At 40.2% G+C, this 13,295-nt stretch overlaps 2 protein-coding genes across 26 annotated transcripts in view; both read left to right on the forward strand.

The window, feature by feature from the left end:
- Positions 1-2,459, forward strand: part of LOC129763203 (disks large 1 tumor suppressor protein-like) — a 70,857-nt gene extending 68,398 nt beyond the window's left edge. For all 12 annotated transcript variants that reach the window (XM_055762052.1, XM_055762062.1, XM_055762054.1 and 9 more), the window contains one exon: positions 2,323-2,459. In XM_055762052.1, the coding sequence (XP_055618027.1) occupies positions 2,323-2,337 (15 nt within the window). In that variant the 3' untranslated portion in view covers positions 2,338-2,459. The remainder of the gene's footprint in view (positions 1-2,322) is intronic.
- The window catches only part of LOC129763200 (disks large 1 tumor suppressor protein), a 43,944-nt gene that overhangs the window by 13,008 nt on the left and 17,641 nt on the right, over positions 1-13,295 (forward strand). For 6 of the 14 annotated variants that reach the window (XM_055762035.1, XM_055762037.1, XM_055762039.1 and 3 more), the window contains exons 2-12: positions 2,494-2,705; positions 3,439-3,471; positions 3,550-4,370; positions 9,457-9,532; positions 9,591-9,728; positions 9,793-9,941; positions 9,998-10,247; positions 10,309-10,411; positions 10,658-10,702; positions 10,814-10,855; positions 11,423-11,500. In XM_055762035.1, coding sequence (XP_055618010.1) covers positions 2,625-2,705; positions 3,439-3,471; positions 3,550-4,370; positions 9,457-9,532; positions 9,591-9,728; positions 9,793-9,941; positions 9,998-10,247; positions 10,309-10,411; positions 10,658-10,702; positions 10,814-10,855; positions 11,423-11,500 — 1,816 coding nt within the window. In that variant the 5' untranslated portion in view covers positions 2,494-2,624. Of the gene's footprint in view, positions 1-2,493; positions 2,706-3,189; positions 3,314-3,438; positions 3,472-3,549; positions 4,371-9,456; positions 9,533-9,590; positions 9,729-9,792; positions 9,942-9,997; positions 10,248-10,308; positions 10,412-10,657; positions 10,703-10,813; positions 10,856-11,422; positions 11,501-13,295 lie in introns of those variants that run through there. The other 8 variants (XM_055762036.1, XM_055762042.1, XM_055762045.1 and 5 more) reach the window with 8 other exon arrangements.

Here is a 13,295-nt window from a genome sequence, read left to right on the forward strand (position 1 = left end):
ACAATCTTCTTACTCGCAAAGCAAATATATTGAATTCAATTGAACTCGGAAATTGTTTCATTCAATCAAAAATTTAATCAATTAAAACAAATGATTGCTAAGCTAAGGTAGTCCCACGTCAACCTTACGGTTATATCATAGATATAACCGACCCATTTTTTAAATATAGATCTGATTTTTGTGTGAAATTTTCGACAAATTTTTTTTTAGACAACAGTAAATCTCGACAAGTAATGCAATTTTAAAATATTTGGCATCAAAAAAAAATTTTTGAGAACCCCGATTTCCGTGAATTTTCGTTTTTCAAAAAACTCTAATTTTTAGGTCTGTGGCACTAACAAATGAAGTTCTACAGAACTAATATTGTGCATAGGGTATATTATCGTGCAAATCAATATTTCGCAACAAGTTCCAAATGAAAAATCGAGATAACTATTTTTATTGGTACTTAAGGGGGTATTCTAGTGTAGAGACACGAATTTCGGACGTTTTTTCGAACTCCGTAAAAATAAAACAAAGAATATTTTTACTATCCATTATATCATTATTCGTTTATCTATCTTTCAACAATAAAACAAAAATAGGACGGAAAAAAAATATTCATAATTAGAATAGTTACATGCTGGTGAAGTGAGGGTGTTCAAAAAAAAGTTGTGCCATGGCGTACACGATTCCAGTCCTTCTGGTTATCTGAAACAAAAAAATCGAACAGATTCTGAATCAGTAAAGATGTCGCTATGGCATGAACCTCGGACAAGTCAAAAACATGGGTTTTAACAAAATGGCGGCCGTTTGAAAACAAAAATGCTGTTTAAAACGTTTTTTTTTGCGTTTACCGATTTTTTAAAAATAGTAAAATTAAAAAGTTATAATTTTTTATTGGTTCATGCGATAGAGAGATGTATGCAGATTATTTTCATATAAATTTGACATAAATCGGTTCAGTAGAACTTGAGATATCGTGTACGCCAGTTAGAAAAAAACTAGTTCCGAGAGAAACGCGTTTGAAGTTCATTGTGATGGCCGTAACAGGTTAGATACCACATCACTAAGATGGCTCTAACTAGGTAAATAATAGGATTTTCGATAAGTCCTTTCTAGAGTATATTCTTGAATGCCTAAACTACAGAAATATGGTAAAAAAAAAAATTTCGATTTTTTCAGATTTCTAGACTAGAATACCCCCTTAAAACCATACCTTTCGTTTCGTATTCCGAAAAAAAAAGTTCCAGTGTCGATTTTTGTCAAAAAAATTTTTTGAGATGACATTACATCTCGACGTTTCATGCAATTGTAAGACATTTAGCGTCAAGATTTTTTTTTTCGAAAACCCCAATTTGGTGATTTTTCGATTTTCAAAAAACTTAAACTTTGACCGCTTTGCCTTACTTTCCCTTAAGTCCGATTGAACTGATATTTGGCATAGGGTGTTTTTTCGAGGTGGTGAACATTTTTTGTGGGGTAATTTTTAGAAATTAGAGATGACCATTTTCATTGGCACCCTAATGACTATACAGATTCATTCCAAATGTATTCTAACTAAATGTATTATCTTTTGATATACACCCCTACATAACTACATCGAAATCATCCATTATTCGAAACAATCCTGGAAGACTTCCTTTCGTTTTCCATCAGCTCGTTCAACAGCGCGTCTTCCACTTTCAATCCGGCGATTCAGTTGGATGGAGTAACACTGGAACACTGCACTATGATGTGACAAAGGCTGCTACCGTTGAACGGATTTGTTAACAGTAGCGAGTGGTCTACATGAGAAACAAAAGGTTCCGTGTTAGACCGCTGTCGGTCGCTAACGTTTGACATGCGTACTTTTTCTGTAATAGCAGTAGTCTCGTTCATCAAAGAACTCGTTAGTTGATGGCGAGTATTATGTTTTTTTAAATCGTTTATTTTTACAGGCTCAGTTACATAAGTTTAAAGGAGCCAACCGTATTATGTTTTGTTCTCAATGAAAATGGGTCCTGATCATGATTTTATCTCATGGATTAATTCATATTCTAAAGAGAGAAGTAAAAAGAAAACATTTTTGCTGAATGATTTGTGAAATGTTCTGAACCTTTCTTCTTCTTACCATCACCTGTGTGCGAACTAACGATAACAAATCATACCCCAAGCGAATGGCGTTTTTTCCCTTGGAAGGAAATTGTGGTTGATAATGTTTTATCCTGCATTCGGTTTGGGTGTTGTGCTCGCATAAAATAACCGCCATCGGAGCTGTTTCATGTTTTCAAAAGGAATGCGGCGATAAGCCACCGGAATTCTAAAACCCAATTTTCTCTATCTCTCTCTTTTCTGTTATAGGTGACAATAGTTTAAAATTAATCGTAACGCAAATATTTTGCGTTTTTTTAAGCCCGCGGAATGTTGAACGATTTGTTGTTTGTTTTTAGTTTTTCATCAGTTGTCGAATATGTTTCCATTGGTGGATTAATTAACAGTTTTGTTTAACTTATGTTTTTTTCACTACTGGAGAAGAAGGAGGCGAGAAGTGATTTGTGTGTGTGTCTGTTGGTATTAGATTTGTGTGCCCATGTGTGTTAGTGATAATTAGAATTTCAAACCAAGAGTGAGAGGAACAAAAAAAACACGCAAAGTCGGAAGAGATGACAACGAGGAAAAAGAAACGCCAACCGGAGGGAGGAGGATTTCTCAAGAAGGTTTCGTCGCTGTTTAATTTGGATACGGTAAAGCACATATGTACATTTCACTTGCACCCAACTAATATCGGTTTAGGGATTGACCTCAGCATTCCTTCAAACCTATCGCGAATGGTCATCATCAAAGGTGTCTATTTTTAGCAATCATCTTCGTCACATGCATGCCCAGCTATTAGAGCTGTTTTGATGAAACCGTCGCAATAGGTGTCCAAATGCGCAAGTAATGATAGGCTCAAGTTAGTACTAACTTCTGGTTTAGATAATAGTTTTTTTTCTCGAAATGAATGAAATTATGCGGAAAATTCAATCTTCTCGGTACACATTTCACTCATAATGTTCTAATAGTGACAAACAGCAAAAATCTCAGCACAGTAGTGTCGTGGTCATCGCCGAGAAGAGCGAACGGATCTTCGGCACACCACCAGAGAAAGATGATGATCACGATGGCGATCGTTTCGGCGCTCGTAGAGATGAAAAACGAGCAAAAACATTTTGCCTCCTATTTTCGGTTTTGCGTGACCAGAGCGGTTGAATTTTCCACATATTCGTTCACCCAACGGAAGAAGCTTCGAGTGCGCTCCGTAGCACAGTTTGCCACTGCATTGTGACCGGGAGTAGCTGCTCCAGTCATGAAAGTAAGCGGTTGATGTTTGCGTGTGATTCACCGACTCCATTTCGAATATAATATTGTGAAAAAAACGCTATTACACCGCGAAGAATGTCTAATGATCTCTGTTCATTTTCCCATTTTTCTCGCCAGGTCAACACATCCAATTCGAGCGACGCGAAACAGGTGAGGATTATCCAGCCATAGTTGGAGTGCAAGGGCAATTCGGTTCTAAAAATAGTTCCTCTCGAATCTGTTTTGCAGCTCAATGGCGATGCCGTTTGGGAGTACGAGGATATTGCCCTGGTGCGTGGTTCCACTGGATTGGGCTTTTCGATAGCGGGCGGAACAGACAATCCACACATTAATCTGGATGCGTCGATTTATATCACCAAAGTGATTCCCGGTGGGGCTGCGTATGCCGATGGCCGACTACAGGTTAATGATTGCATCGTTTCCGTCAACGAAATGTCGGTAGTTAATGTGAGCCACGGCGAGGCGGTGGATGCGCTGAAAAAAGCTGGTGATCGAGTAACGCTGCACATACGAAGGAAACGACCACCGGCGCAAGCTCCCAAGCAGGAGGAAATCGATCTGGTGAAGGGTAACAAGGGGCTTGGCTTCTCGATTGCCGGAGGTATCGGCAATCAACACATCCCAGGTGACAATGGGATCTACGTGACAAAAATCATGGATGGCGGCGCGGCACACGTTGATGGACGGCTGGCCGTCGGCGATAAGCTGATAGCCGTGAGAACCAGTGACGGAGAGCGGAATCTCGAGAACGTGGTGCACGAGGAAGCTGTTGCCACCCTGAAAGCAATTACCAACAGAGCGACACTTATTGTGCAGAAAACCAACATCCTCCAGGCGCTGGCCAATTCCATCGGGAACTTGAATTCGTTGTCCACGAATGCGATGAATCAGGTCGGACAGACTGTCGTGGATCATGCCGTTGCCAGTGAACTGCGAGCGCACTCGCCGATGCTGGATAACTCGTCGTCGCGGTATGCTTCATCGAATCTGCTGGAGTCGGGTTTGCCAGCCGGAACGCCGCGCGCCGTGAGCCATGAGGATATTTCAAGGTGAGTACGAGTTTTTAAATGGGATACTGGAATGCTCCTTACTTTTATTACGGATACCCTTACAAAGCAGAGGTCGTGAAAACCTCACCAGCATCCCTATAATTTTTGTTGAATTTTTGCAACATTTCACACGAAAAAAGATGGTCTTCAACTTCAACCCTGCAGATGCAATAGTCCCAAATTTTGCAAAGCAGTTTTCTTCTTGGATCGTTACTTTGCAGCGTTTAGTTATTTTCGCTTATGACATTGCTTTGTTCTTTTCTCTTCAAAAAACAACCAAGCGGTTTCATTCGCAAATCGAATACAACAGCTGCTTAGAAACACTCTTCAGCGAGTTCTGCTTCTTCTGTAGGTGCCTCGAACCACTGCGACTATTACTTTGATCTATTGCGGTATGCTTGTTATACTTGTACTGTCAGTTCATTATAAGAAAATGAGTTGTTGTTGCACTAGGACTTTGCATCTCAAGAAGGTATACTTTCACGCATTCAGAGCAGCTGAGAGAATACATAGGTATATTGACAATCCTATATTTCCTAGTCAAACCAATAATTGTACATGTCAGAGTTGCATGTATTTCCGCTCGAAAATCTATAGGCCACTGCCCCATTGGAATTGTCGTGTCGGTTCCTTGTTCAACAATTTCAGCTGTTGTAGATTCACTTTTTCTAGATCCAACAGTATGAAAAACAAGTGTTTCTGGACGAGTTTAAGGACCACCTTCATTCCATATGCTGCGATCGAATTCAATCACTTTGAATGGGAGAACTGAAGTTAGTCTTAGTTCCGGTCTTGTTTCCATTCGTGCTTGCTAAAGTATTCAGTTGGAAAGAACATCTTTCCCCGCTCCAAAGTGATCATATTGGTGCAATGTGTTGAAGAGCTTTAGAGGGTATGGTGGCCACTGCATCATTCATTGCTAAGGAATGTAGTTTATCAAATTTTTCCGAGTCGATATTTGTGTAGTTATACGCCACCAGTTACACTTTGTTACCAGAAGCTGGCTGGTCAAGATCGTGCTTGATGAAGGTGTGTATCGGCTGATGAGCGGTACCAAAAGTAAAGTAAAAATGAATAATTTGTTTCTGTGTTTCAAGAAATAGCAATAGAAAAAATGGTTAAAAAATACATACACTCGAAAGTGACCCATTTCTAAATGGTTGAAGCCACATCACAGTGAAACCTGCCACCGAAGGCTCAGTTGAAGTATATTCTTCCGTAGGACACAACGACCAATAATTTGATCTATTGTAGTTGATAACAATTTTTTTGTTTTTTTTTAATCAGTAAAATATTATTCATTTATAGTATTTACATCACAGGTCGATATTCATTACAATCAAAAATGAATTCAAGCTCACTCACATCGATTACATTATCATTATTGTCATTGACTGTTGAGCCGGCGAACTTCGTTCCGCCCAAAATGGATTTTTTTGCTATCAATACCTTCAAACATTCACTTTTTCTCGCTAAGCGAACGCTCATGGGTCCAATTGATCTTCTAATTGACCCTTTACAATTTCCTTTTACTATAAATTTGCTAGTATTTCTACCAAAACTCGTCATTGTAATATAAAATTATTTTCAGACATAATTATCGTTCAAGATTTACATGTTTATCTCTTACATGGAATACATGTTTGATACAGGAAATAGAATAAAATGATGACATCTCAAATCGGACGATTCCTCCTTGAGTTTTGCGCTTACACTTTTGCTTGATTAGTTCTCGGGATATGCAGATTTTAGGGTGCAATAAATGATTCTATAATGGTTAGATACTCCCCCATCTCTAAGGATGGGGGGGCGTATCTGCCATACAAATGAAACACAAATTTCTACATTTCTTGAGAACTAATCAAGCAAATGAAACCAAATTAGGCATATTGAGGTTTTAGGGTGCAATAAATGTTTCTATGGTGGTTAGACACTCCACCCCCCTCTCTAAGGGGAGCTGCCATACTAATGAAACACAAATTTCTGCATTACTCGAGAATTGATCAAGCAACCGAAACCACATTTGGCATGTGAAGATTTTAGGGTGCAATAAATGTTTTTACGTTGGTTAGACACTCCTCCCTTCTCTCTTAGGGGGGGCTTCCATGCAAATGGAACACAAATGTTTGTATTACTCGAGAATTAATCAAGTAAATGAAACGAGATTTAGCATGTAGAGGTTTTAGGGTGCAATAATTAATTCTATGGTGGTTAGATACTCCTCCCCCTCTCTTGGGAGGGCTGCCATAAAAATGAAACACAAATGTCTGCATTAATCAAGCAAAAGAAACCAAATTTGGCATGTGAAGATTTTGAGGGACACGAAACGTTTCTGTGGTGAATAGACACTCCTCCCCCCTCTCTAGGGAGGTCTTTATTCTATCATACTTCGGGTCGATTAAAAGATCAATCAATGAACAGTTCTGTTATTGGACTCATGAACTTGCGTTTAGTAAGAAAAAGTGAATGTTTAAAGGTATTGATAACCAAAAACAGGAAGTTGGTTATATTTGTGGTATAACCGCAAGGGTGATGTGGGACTATCGTTGATTTAGTGATCATTTGTTTTTAGTTGCATCTTAATCAATTCTGAATGAATGAATAAAGGAATATTTGAGGGATTTCGAAAACGAGAGCGTTGCGTTGAAGGCACAATTTTTAGCAAAAGAAGCAATAGCGCGAAAGTTGTATAATACATAATACATTGCTACATAATGTTTGCGTTCGCTCATCCTTTCTCACCACACCCTCATTTCTCGTTAACATCGTTTGCCAGTGCGTGTGGAGCGGGAATTCCTTCTTAAGATTCATCGCAGTATTATATGTATAGAAAAGATAATAAACTCTTTCGCTTGAATATAATTTTCAATTCCCAGGGGTACTGGCAGATTATTTTTCAGCAACGATGACATCTTTCCAGATTCTCCTCGATAGTCGAAGCCCACCAGTGGTTAATGCTAACTCGATTACCCCCTTTCATTGCACTTGATTGAAAAATCACAAAACCAAATGGTCGCAGCGTTATATGGTTAGAAAACATTAAAATAAACTCTTTCGCTTGAATGTTTTTTTCAATTCCCAGGGGAACTGGCAGATTATTTTTCAGCAACGATAACATCTTTCCGGAATCTTCTCGACGCTGGATGACAACCAAACGAAAATAGTTCCGCGCGTGTATATGTGTGTGTGGCGGCTGCTCCGATGTCTCCGATGTTTTTCGATGTTGATGCTCTCTTGGTCGCCTTCTCTTCTCCTCCTGATGGATCGGGTTTTCTGCGCTCCCTCACAGTTCCAAACAAACTGAATGCGTTTCAGGTCAGGTCAGGCCAGGTAATGCATCCCTCGCCGTCCAGCTCGTCCAGCTCGTTCAGCTCGTTCAGTAACGATGTTGTCTGGTCGATGTCCTCACGAAAAATGAATGCGTTTCACCACCAGAGTATCGCTTAAGTATGCTTTTTGTTCGTGATTGAATCGAGAGTAGGTGTGGTTTACGATGGCAATTTGGAAGGCAAACTAGAGGCGAATGAACTCTCTGAGTTTGAAACTTTCAGTGATTGAGCAATAATCGATTTTTCAATCGTTTATATGATTTTCGCGATGCGAAATATTTTCCGTTGCGCGCGCATCCAGTATTGGATACGAATATATCCTACTGATGGAGAAGAATAATCTTCAGAAGCTTCCCTGCTAATTGCACTTGACTATAACGATAACATCTTTCCAGATTCTCCTCGATACTCGAAGCCCACCAGTGGTTAATGCTAACTCGATAACCACCTGTTAATTGCATTTGATTGAAAAATCACGGAACCAAATGTATTTGGTCGCAGTGTTTTATGGATAGAAAACATGAAAATAAACTCTTTCGCTTGAATGTTTTTTTCTCAATTCCCAGGGGAACTGGCAGATTATTTTCCAGCAACGATAACATCTTTCCAGATTCTCCTCGATATTCGGAGCCCATCAATGGTTAATACTAACTCGATAACCACCTGTTCATTGCATTTGATTGAAAAATCACCAATGTATTTGGTTGCAGTGTTATATGGATAGAATACATTAAAATAAACTCTTTCGAATGAATGTATTTTTCAATTCCAAGAGGAACTGGTAGATTATTTTTTAGCAACGATGACATCTTTCCGGAACCTTCTCGATGCTGGATGGCAACCAAACGAAAATAGTTCCGCGCGTGTATGTGTGTGTGTGGTGGCTGCTCCGATGTCTCAAGCGGAACCGTTTGTTGCACCACTCTCCTCCTGATGGGTTCCCTTCCGGCCTAAGGTGCACAAACAGGCTCATCAGCGCTTTCATGATAAACGAAATTTGCTTCACCACAACAGAGACAACATGCTCCAATCGCTGTTCAAGTATAACTGAGTGGACTTCCGAGCGGCGCTCGCTTATATGCCGATTGGTGATTTCAATAGCCTGTTTTGAAAGCAATTTCAATACTATTGAAACAAGTTTTTGGACACGTGTAAACATTTTATCTTTCGACTGGAGTGTTTATCATACCATTTCGTTCGGTTGTTTAGGAGTTAATAGCTCAAAATCTCGGTCTCCGACGTAACGCTTTCGTTTTTGAAAATTTGATTTTACACCCCGGTATAGAAATGAAAGACGTAGGCCTACGTCAAAACAAATTTTGGGCGGGACGAAGTTTGCCGGATCAGCTAGTAATTCCATAGAATCCAACAGTGTCATACGTCTGGCAAAAGAACGTTTCGGCGTCAGTCTAGTGAATGGGATGTAAATACAACTTGTGACATCTTGGAAATCGGAAATCGGAAGGGGAAGATTTATCTTCTAAATATCGATTCAAGATCGCCCAATCCTATTTCAAATCATCAATCATTTTACTTCCGCCAGTTTGATTTGCAAGAGCAGAAGTGTAATACAGAAGCTAGAACCAAGCAGTGATTGACAGCTGCTGTACTAGATCTGGGAATATCCAAAAATTGAACAATTATTTCATTTTCAGTATGAACGAATCATACTTCATGAGTGCATCATGAATGTTCCGAGAATGTCAGCGAAACTCAGACTCATTTATTTAATAATCAAATATTGTTCTATTTTGCAGGGAACCTCGAACAATTGTCATTCAGAAGGGTCCCTCCGGGTTAGGCTTCAACATCGTGGGTGGCGAAGATGGTCAGGTAGGTTCGATGGTCATAGAAAGTGGCGAACCAAATCTACATTCTTCGTCCCTCGCAGGGTATCTTTGTGTCGTACGTGTTGCACGGTGGAGCGGCTGACGTAGGCGGTGAACTCAAACGAGGAGATCAGTTGTTGAGTGTGAATGGAGTCAGTCTGTCGGGTGCTTCCCACGAGGATGCAGCGCAAGCGCTTAAGGTAATTGATTGCTTCAATTTTTCGGAACTTATTGAACTGTCATTGTTGTTATTGGGTTGCGCAGAACGCCGGTGGTACGGTTACACTGGTCGCACAGTATCGCCCGGAGGATTACAATCGTTTCGAGCAGCGAATACAAGAGTTGAAGCAGCAGGTTGTGGCCGGTACTGGAACTTTGCTGCGTACATCCCAGAAGAGGACACTCTTCGTGAGGTGGGTGATTCCGAATGTTTTTGTTTGTGCACAAATATAAAAGCGTTTGCTTTCAGAACATTATTCGATTACGATCCAAACCGCGACGATGGTCTGCCGGGCCGTGGATTACCATTCAGGCATGGGGATATATTGCATGTAACGAACGCCTCGGATGACGAGTGGTGGCAGGCAAGGCGTGTGATCGGAGATGATGAAGAGGAGAGCATCGGAATTGTCCCTTCGAAGCGACGATGGGAGAGGAAGCAGAGGGCGCGTGATCGAAGTGTTAAATTCCAGGGACATGCCGGCGGAAACATGGAAAAGGTAAGACTATTATGGAGATTGACTAGGACGAACGTAATTGAACACCGCATTCTGATTTTAGGTTTCGACGCTTGACCGCAAGAAAAAGAACTTCTCGTTCTCCAGACGGTTTCCGTTCATGAAGAGTAAGGACGACAAAAACGAGGATGGTTCGGACCAGGAGCGTAAGTATTGAACTGAATCGGCGAAAACCAGCAAAAAAGGAAGTGCTCTATACTCGGCTTCGTTGCTTTTCTTCTCCCAAAATTGTATCGCTTCATCAAACTTGCTTTGTTTTATTTTTCCTTTTTTTCATAACTTCCTTACGATTGTGTGGTGTCCATTTTCGTTGGTTCCTATTGGACTTTTCTTCCTCATATTTGTTTCGTTTGTTGATTTATCACAACCGTTTTGTTTCATTTTTTCTTTAGCGAATGGCAATGTGTGTGATCAGAACAATCATGATTCAGAGCAACGTAAGTTTCATTTCCCACATTTATATATTTTCGTTTACCCAAAAGCAGACACCATAATCAAACTCATCCGAGAGTTTAAACCACAGACTCATATCTTCCATTCATTTCCAGCTTTCATGCTTTGCTACACACAAGACGATGCAAATGCCGAAGGTGAGTTGAGTTATTTTCTCTATACAATTCACCCCACCGAGAAAAAAAACAACACAGAAAACGCTAGAAACGTTCACCAGAAAATTCGTAACGACGTGTTCCATCTTGCTTTTACTTTCAACACGGTAGACCATTGATCACATTTCGAAAAATATCCGTCCTTCTGAAACAAGCAAACAAAAACAGGACCATAGGCCTAGAGTAAAACGGACATTTATCTCTCAGGCGTAGATTCAGAGTCGTTTAATGGCTACAATCAATGGTTTTATGTCCCATTTTTTCGTATCCATCTCATCCTGCGCTCGTTCACCTATGATTTCGTTGATGATGAGTTATTGCCAGATACTGAACACTCGCGCAAATCATCCCACGTTCTCGGAACAATGCATTCATTTCCTTCCTCTTCCTAAAATGAAAGGTATCCCTCAAACAACATATGAAACTGTCACTTATCTTCTCTCATCCGCCCTTTAAATATTCTGACTTTCGTTTCAAATAATTTCCCCTAATAAACGAAACACAAAAACCAAACACGCGCGCCCCCCTTCTGGTGTGTAAAACAAACAGGGGAAATAATCTACCGCGTGGAGTTACCCGACATGGAGCAGATAACTCTAATTTACCTGGAGAATAATGATGCTGATTGTAAGTCTGGCTTCTCTCACTATTTCTTTTTCCCCCTCTTCCCCCCCCCCTAATCTTCTCCCGAATTGTGCGCAAAATAGCAGAAATTTTTGCAGTGCACGAATTGCGCGCGCGCTCTTCTCTCACACACCGGAAATCCTAAGCAGCATGTTGGAACTTTCACCTTTTTTTTTAATAACAACTATTACAAAACACAAACACATGTTGGTCGCCACCCATTATCATCATGATCCATTCGCATCCCGTCATTAGGTGTGCGCTTCGATAGGATCAGGGCTCCTGGTTTTATCGGTCGCGCGATAAAAGATAAATATACATAAGAGAGTTCCATCGGCATCGGCATGCTGTTACTCTTGATCCTTTCATATCGTTAATATAGGGGTAGATTTTTGCGACGTTTGGTTTTTTTTTCTCGTTCTCTCGGTAGTTAGTATTTGGTATGTTTATGTTTTATCTGCATGATTCAATATCTCGATGTTTAGGTGCAAGTTATATTCGCTGCTGTACTCTGCTGTTTCTTTTTGAGATTTGGCTGCTTGAAAACAGTTTCGAGTCACGTAGAACTTGCCGCTTCGTGTGTATTTACATTTTTCTTTCGGTCTTACCTAACCGTGTGTAGGAATCATAACTACGAACAAGGTCTGATAGCAAGCACACCTCGTTTGATAAGATTGTACATGCGATAAAAACATTTTCTTAAGGGGGGGGGATCAAGGGTTTCGCTCATATTATTATTTTTATGGCACGGGATGTTGAGAAAAAATGAATCTGTATTGTTGGTTACTCATACCTGATCGGATTTCCTCTCTTGCAATGTCAATTACAACCTGTAGAATCACTTAAACAGGAACTAATCACATACTGAGCGAACGATTGTTCCATTTGCTTTTGGGATTAAAAAAGAATGTGTTTGTTGGACGATTTTGACGTAGAACTACGTTTTTCATTAAGGGTGCCAAATCAGAAAACGGCTCACGTTTTTATGAAATAAAGTTACCGTCAATAACTATTTTTGCTGCGAACGGATTTTGACGATTTGCATATCAATCGCATCGGAGATTCTCTATGATTTGTTTGATTTGCTATGCATTACAATCCCATAGTCTGCAAATGGTTCAAATTAAGGGAAACTGGAAGCAATCCCATTTTCCCATACGTTTGCTTTGCCGATTTGTGTACTTGCCTTCCCGTACCGTCAATAACGAGCAAATAATTCATCCGTTTCTGCCCGTTTTCAGCTTATTTGGTCAAGAATGTCGTTCGATGGTGTAGAATGCGGGCACGATTTGCTGACGAGCGTCGAACGACAATGAAGTGTCTTTCTCGAGACAGGTCGAGAAGGAGTTTGAAGTAGAGTTTTCTGTTCTTCAGAAGGACCCTTCTCAGGGCTAGAGACGAATGAACTGAAAAAGTTTGAAGTCTCTATAATTCAAAAACAAGAAGAAGATGAACCACATCACTCCTCGCTTGGTGGTCATCGGAGCAACATCGTTGCCGGCGAGCGTCGAGCGAGAATGGATTGTCCTTAAGACAAGTTAAGAAGGAGTATGGAGTAGAAATTCTTTCCACATTTCTTCTCAGGGCTAGAGGCGAATGAACTGAAGAAGTTTAAAACCAAATATGGAATGGAAACGTTGATTTGCCATTAAAAATTGTTTCTAGTGAATATTTTGGTTGTTAAATCCAAATAACTTATCTATCGTAAGCGGGGTATTTTCCCGAGTATGATTACGACCCATCCACTATGCTAAAGACAATGATCGCCGACGAAAATAAAAAGAAACAAAACATTCAT

The sequence above is a fragment of the Toxorhynchites rutilus genome, chromosome 1 (assembly GCF_029784135.1).
Source record: "Toxorhynchites rutilus septentrionalis strain SRP chromosome 1, ASM2978413v1, whole genome shotgun sequence".
Classification (NCBI taxonomy): Eukaryota; Metazoa; Arthropoda; class Insecta; order Diptera; family Culicidae; genus Toxorhynchites; species Toxorhynchites rutilus.